This window comes from Nelumbo lutea, chromosome 7 (assembly GCF_056320005.1).
Source record: "Nelumbo lutea isolate HS-2025 chromosome 7, American lotus-T2T, whole genome shotgun sequence".
NCBI lineage: Eukaryota > Viridiplantae > Streptophyta > Magnoliopsida > Proteales > Nelumbonaceae > Nelumbo > Nelumbo lutea.
This window is the reverse complement of record NC_142690.1, coordinates 42,127,547-42,135,184: the sequence shown is the minus strand read 5'-3', so window position 1 is coordinate 42,135,184 and position 7,638 is coordinate 42,127,547. Positions and strand designations below refer to the sequence as shown.

Below are 7,638 nucleotides of genomic sequence, written 5' to 3'. Positions count from 1 at the left end.
TAATCATCTTCAAAGAAATGGGCATTTCAACTACAGAACACCTTCAGTTCTCCTGTGTCATAGAATAAGTAACCCACAGAGCCTTTGGGGTAGCCTATGAATAGGTAACGGCTAGTCTTGGATTTCAATCTATCCGCAATCGTTCTTTTAACATGTGCCGAACAACCCCAAATCTTCAAGTGTCTCACACTTGGTTTCTTACCGGTCCAAAGCTCATAGAGAGTCTTCGGAACTGATTTGGTTGGAACCCGGTTCAGCACGTATATCACAGTCTCTAATGCGTAACCCCAAAAGGATGTGGGTAACTCGGACCATATTCAATAAAGTCTGGTTCCTTCTCTCTAACACACTGTTTAGCTGTGGTGTAGCAGGAGGAGCTAGTTGTGATACTATCCCATTGTCCTTTAAGTAGTCCCTGAATTCATCCGAGAGATATTCACCACCTCGATCCAATCGAATGGTCTTAATTTTTCTCCCTAACTGCTTCTTGACTTCTTGTTTTTATAGAATATACAATATTCTATGATGCATAGAATACAATATGATGCATATACAATTTTAGAGATGTGCCCAATTGTTTTTATAGAATTTATGATTGTTTTTTTTTTCATTTTTTGTGGTTTTTATCTTTTTTTACTTTTATTTAATTATGACATCAAAGGTTGATACATTTGACCTAAAAGTTGAGCTACTATTGACCCATTACCAAATAGGAAAACAATATCATTTTTTGTTAGTTTTACATTTTGTATCACTTTTATCATTAATAAAAAATTCTTATTTATCACACATATTTTTCTTTAATATGATTGATATAAAATACCGGAGATGTGGACCAATTTTTTATTTTTTCTTATTTTGCGTACCTATTTCTATTTTAGACATTTTATTATTTAACTATGACAACATGGGTTGACCCAATTGACCCATATGGTTAAATTGCATACAATCCACTTGTACAAAAGAATGACTTCATTTTTGGGTCATATAACTTATTAATGAAAAAATACATTATTTATAGGATTTAATGTAAGAGAATGGGAGTTAATAAATTAAATATAAGACTTAATGAGAGGGAGTTAAATAAGGTGAAAAGTTGTACTTTAAATTACATTTCAACCATCACAATTTAAGAGGGACTAAATTAAAAAATAGAGGTAGTTTAGCAACATTTGATAATGTGGTAGATACTCATCCCAGCCTGTTTAGCAATGGAACACAAAATGGCATTTGTTTAATCCCATGGCGCATTCCAAAACAATCTATGGCTGATTTTGGAACACAAAATATTGTGCCATTCCAACCCCCATTTCCACCAGTTCACTATATATATATATATATATATATATATATATATATATATATATATATATATATATTAATTTATTATATATAAAAGTTGACCAGAAGTCAATTAAATCCAAATCCGATCCAATTTAGTTATGTTCAAATTTGAACTCGATGTCATCAAATCCCATAAGATTTGAATCTGATTCCTTTATAGCCCTAGTTCAATCTATCACCTAGCCATGATTCCAAGTCCAATTCTTTTATATACCAAAATTCGGCTCAGCTAAAATACGTGGGGATCAATTTTGTTGAACAAAAAGTTGGTAAGCGTGGGTAATTCAAAGGCACCAACTGACAAGCTAGCAAGGTCTCTCGCCAATTTTAGTAGAGACGAAAAGACGTGGGGGTCAAATTCAGCCATTGCAGGAGTTTGAGGTGGTTGAGATGGTTATCCAAAGTGCAAACAAAAAATACGTCGGGTCTTCGGACTTGATGCTGAGAGTTAAAAAATTGAGGGTTTTTTTTATTCTTTCGCTTCAAAAAGAGTTGAGGCTGTTGGGTAAATCAGTTGGCATACGTGCGTGTTGGGTCAAGGGACATATTTTTTTGATCAATAACTGTGAATTGAATTAAGATTATGAAAAATTACAGAGGGAGCTAAACAATCTTAACTCCTGAGTACAACCATTGAACACCAAAAATAAAACAATTACAATACAGCCCAAAAAATAGAGATTTCATTCACCCCTTGCCTAGCTAGACCATCTGTCAATGAGCTTGCACTTCTCTTTACCCATGTGCATTGAATTTCAAGACATATTTGCATATGCTTATCGTAAGAAGTGTACTTTTTCTTTCTTTCTTTCTTTCTTATTAACAAGGTTCAAAGTATTGACCAAGGTTCAAAAAATCGTTATACATTGGCTGTTATGTATCGTATCTGGAGCACCCCAATATGCCCCTACAAAGAGTATCGGGGTTTTGAGCAGTTCAGGGGGTGGAGGAACCTTAAACTGGCCCCCCTGAACCGAATTTGAAAAAAAAAAGTAAAAAACAAAAACAGTACTGATACTCCCCTACCGACATATTGGGCGTATCAATATTTAGAACCTTGGTATCGACACATATCGGCCCATATCAGCCAATACGTATCGTGCCGATGGCTTCCTGATACACTCCTCCAAGGATTGTATTGGGTCAGACCATGGTTCAGAGGGTATTTGGGACTTGAACGGTCCTCTGAACCGGTATTGGGTCAGACCTTGCTTATTAGAGCAGGAGAATTGTGCTTCCAAGGGGTAAAACTAAAATTATAATAAAATTCAATTTGAACCTATACAGTATCAACAACCCTAAAGTAAAGATGTGAAGAAAAACCCATGCTGCTAGAAAGATATGATATGGAAGGGCTTTAACCAATCAAAACCCCCTTGTGAATTTGACAAATAACCACCTGATTGGTTACCGATGATACCAGTCTTTGAGGAATTAAGCACATCCAACACCTAGAACTGAAATTCCAGCGTACAACTTTAATTCATAGTCTTCACAATCTAACAGGTATGAGGAAGAAGTAAAATAAAACAAAGTTGTATAATTATTTAATCACCCTATCTACATATCAAACAACTCCAACATTTACACAATGAATGAAAAAATGGATCAAAAGCAACCGACGAACTAAACAAAAAAAAAAAGAAAAAGAATCGTTGCTGGCCACATCAGTTGTTAGTGATGCTAGACGAGATTTTCAAAATCACTGACAATGGGATATTAACAATGTGCCCTTGGTTTCCAAAAAGCCCAATCCTTCCAAAGCTGGCGAAGGAGCTGTTCATAGTAGCATTGAATTGCACAGTCAAGACCTGTTTCTGCCCACTTGCAATGAAGAAGCGAGTTGGCAACACCAAAACTGAAACTCCATAAGGAGCACTCCAACCCACATTGTAAGTCTCGTTGCCAGCTATGTTTGTAACTACTCTTTGGACTGTTCTTGACTGGTTTAGCTTTGCTATTGTGATGGATGGCAAATTCAGGTCAGAGGCATTTATGTTATAAATCCCACAACTCTTGCCAGTGTAGTTCAGAACAATAGGAGAGGATCCGTTTATGCCACAAAGGAATGACAAAAAGTCATCAAAACCTAAAACAAGCACGAGCTTAAGAAGTTAAAATGATCTGATGACAACAGAAAATAATGTATATAATATGTAATCTTCTCTTTATTTTCATTATTGATGAAAAATATCAGCTAAGTGCTAACCGTTTCAGTAATACTATGCATGAAGTAATGTTAGCAAATTGGTTTGCACAATTTCATGATACAGTTGTGCTATATGGAACTGATCTACCATTACGGCCATATTAAATTCAATTTTCAGGTCAAGTAAGAGATCTAGGAGCTTTTGGTTGAGTCTCTTTCTACTTTTATACATTTTACATGTCTTCCTCCATTAGGCATTGAAATAATCACTTTAAACAAGTATATTGACACATGAAATAAATGGTGGTTTATGAGAATGATGATATAACACTGAGACCATCTCTCGTTCCATAGGATCAACCTGGTTCTCTCTCAAAACAGAAAATCTCTCACATGTTCCAGAGAGAAACATGTTTAGAGCCCTTCGTCTAATTGGGTGGGAAAAAGGGATGATTTGACTTAGCTGCAAGGCAGTAACATATTTAATTTTTTGAATAACTTTTATGCAATACAATAAACTTCCTACAAAATATGTAGCAGCGCTCAGCCAACACAGTATCATGTTTTATGAATTTGAGTTGGCCAGTCCAAACTAATGAAAAGCGGAGAATCTTGTTTTACTATTAATGCAGATAATATTATGACAGAAACTTAAGCATAAAAATGTGGAGATTTTGAAGTATCCTATGATAATAGTCTTTGTATTGTATCTTATTCTTTTATTTTTTTCCCTCCTTCAGCCCTATAAGGGGGTGGGAGTTGATTCATTCTATTGACACCCCTGAGGTTGTGTTTTTCTCTCTTGTTCGAATACCAAGTTGACATGGTATCAGAGAAGGTGATTCAATCAGCAGTAAAAACAATTTGAATCTGTGGTTTAGAAAGGGGGCTTCAAGAGGTTTTTATTCTATATTTGATTGCTGATTTGAGGGCTTCCTGATGGTTGTTTTGAATGGTTCAAGAAGCTGCTGTTTTGCCTGGAAAGGATGCCTAGCAGGTTGGTTTTTTATTGATTTCTTTTAATCGGCTGATTCAATTTTGAAGGGTTTTTTATCCCTACTTTGGATCGACAGTCCTTCAGTGGTAGGTGTTCCATGGATACATCATGGAAATTCAAATATATATTAAAAATATATAAATTTTATATAATCTACAGCTCTAATAACTCTATACATAAGAAAAATGTATTTTAATAGTTTGACTTTATGTGAAATGTAATTTTACCATAAAAATGGGATGTGTAAACCATCAGAATGTCCCAAGAAAACATTAATATACACAGATATGCATAATTGAACAAATTAATACCATAAATCTCATTGATGATCATGTAAAAGGTTACAAAATTTAAAATAAACAAAGTTTAATAAATAATGGTGTTATTTGTAGTGGAAAAAGTACATTCTCCTAAGAAATTAGTCATAAAAAAGTCTCTTAAATGGATAATTTAGATTATTGAGGCAAAAGCATTTAGAGCTGGTTTGATTATGGGATTTATGGCTCGAGGCATAGGTATTTGCAAATGAATATTTTTTGTACTTTAATACGTATGGATATAATATGGTTAGTTATGAATGCTAGTTTAACAAGATATCATGAAGTGGTCTAGTGGTTAAAATACTTTTGTTTCAAGTAAACAACCTATGTTCAAATCCTTTTAATATCTCACTTTTATACAATGCTGGTTTTATATGTACTTAAATGAAATTAATTGAATTAATTATGAGATGAAGATAATTAATGTTATTAGTGGTGTGTTAAATAAGGTTAGTGATTTAATGGGTATTAATTAAGGTAATTAAATTTGGATTTCAAATTTGAAAAACAATCGAAATAATAGGATATGTCAAATAATAATCAGGTGGGACGGGTCGGGATGGGCTAAACGGGTTTGGGAAATTGGGAGGAAAAGGTAAATGGGTTTGGGATCAAGGGTACCTAAATGGGTTCGGGAATGGGAAGGGCAATTTTCACTGGTACCCTACCTGTTGTCATTTCTATTTTCATGCTATGGTACAAGTTCAATTTCAATCTTGTGTAATGGGATACAAGTTCAGTTTCACGCCGAATGGAAACTTTCTTACTTGAAGACTAATGCAATACAATTTGAACAAAGCAGTCTAAATACTAAGTAGAATGGTGTGGATCGTGTGGTCGAGTGCAAGAAGGGACATGTTGTCAATGTTGTGAGGAGTGAGGACCTAGTTACAGGAGTCATATGCACCATCTTCCTTTTGGGTGGAGGTGGTTAGTATGACTATGTTCTTGATCAATTACATTCCTTCTTCCTTTCTTGCTAATTTATCTCCTTTTGAGAAACTATTTGGTCATCCACTAGACTTATCTACTCTTCATGTGCTTGGTTGCTTATGTTTTGTGAATCTCCTTACTCGTGAACATTCTAAATTGTTTGCTTAGTGTGTGCCTTTGTGGGTTATAGTCCTGACCACAATGGATTTTTATGTTATGGTCCATCTATCCATCGTGTTTATATCTCCTATAGTGTTATTTTTCTTAAGCACATATCTTTCTTTGTTGGGGTTGTTAGATTACCTACTCCATCAGTTTCCGTCTTGCATGACTTTGATTCACAAGATACCTCCTCTTTAGCGGCCTTGAAGGATCTTCTTGTCTTCTCTCACAAGCGGCTAGTCCCTATGCCAGGGATCCCCCTTCCACCCAGTTCAGATCATCCTACAACTGCCTCTTTCTTTTGTTCCTTTTCATCTTTCTACTTGCATTTCTAAACCTCTTGGCTGCCATGATTTCCCTTTAAACCATAGCTCCTTGTCTATTGTTTTATCTTCCATAGATATTCTTTGTACCTACTAGCAAGCCAATAGTATCTCTCATTGGAAAGAAGCTATGGATGCAAAGATTCATGCTTTGCATGAGAATGACACTTGGGATCTTATGCCTACACCTTCAAATGCTTCTATTATTGGGAGTAGATGGGTCTACACTATCGGATTTAAGTTAGATGGCTTCCTAGACTGATACAAAGCTCATCCTATTACCCAGGTGTATATGTAGTGTTAGAGTTGGTAGAGTAAGGGTAGATTAGTCTTTTCATTATGTTTTAAGTAATGTGATGATGTGGCAATTCTGTTTTGATTTTTTTAGTTCACTTGTCCCATACTTAAGTAGGGGCATATTTGACCTTGTACTCTAATTACATTATAATAGAGATTATGGTCGACTAGTAGGGTTAATCTCTCTAGTAGGGTTCTTCTTCTTCTTCTTCTTCTTCTTCTTCTTCTTCTCTTTCTCTTTCTTTCTTTCATAACAGGACTGGTCCGAACCATTAAAACATGATATCAGAGCGCTAAAGAAAGGAGGAGAAGACTGCGGTTTCAAGTATCCTGACCTACGATCTCTTCTCCTTCTTTGGGCTGCGCGATCTAAGGTACACAGGTAGGTGGCTGCAGCAAAGTTTTTTTTAATCCAGGACTGCCACAATCCTCATTACAGGTGTTAGGAAGGTGCGGCAGCCCTAGGATAACAGTTCTAATACTGCTGTCACCATAAGTGACAGCCCTAGTAGTCGTGTGGTTGTGTTTGTGGTGTTCCAGACCCTCTATTGAGTAGTTTCAAGAGGGTTCTTAGTGGTTGTTTGAGTAACAGTCATGGTGGTTGGTTTTCAGTAGTGGTGTGAAAAGAAAAAAAAAGGGCTGAAAAAGTGGCCGAATGTGTCTGAATGGTAGTTTACATCAAGCTCTTTGATTGTGACTGGTTGAGATGGTGGTAGTGATCAGAAATCTGGTGTGATGATCCCCTCAGACTATCTAGGTGTGCAGATGACATCAATTAAACTTGATGGTGAAAATTATGTGCTATTGGCCAAGTGAGTGGAAGTTTTTCTCAAGGCAAAGAGGAAGGTGAAACATGTTAAGGAAGATAAATCATTAGCTGAATCCCCAGGGTTTGATGACTGGGAACAAGAAGATGCCCAAATCATGACATGGTTGTGAAACAATATGGAACCCAAGATAAGTGCCAACTTTATGTTCTTAGATACAGCTAAGGAAATATGGGAACACGCCAAGAAACTTTATTTTGGACAGGATAATACTACAAGAGTATATCATCTCTATCAAGAGTATTTCAATTTGTAGCAAGGGAATCAAATCCTAGAAGAGTATTAT

The 7,638-nt window shown here is 35.8% G+C and overlaps 1 protein-coding gene across 1 annotated transcript in view; it reads right to left on the bottom strand.

Annotated features, from left to right (window-relative positions):
* Positions 1–2,796: 2,796 nt before the first annotated feature.
* Positions 2,797–7,638, bottom strand: part of LOC148846185 (Subtilase family protein) — a 93,875-nt gene continuing 89,033 nt past the window's right edge. The window contains exon 11 of the mRNA XM_088954696.1: positions 2,797–3,433. Within this exon, the coding sequence (XP_088810822.1) occupies positions 3,012–3,433 (422 nt within the window). The 3' untranslated portion in view covers positions 2,797–3,011. The remainder of the gene's footprint in view (positions 3,434–7,638) is intronic.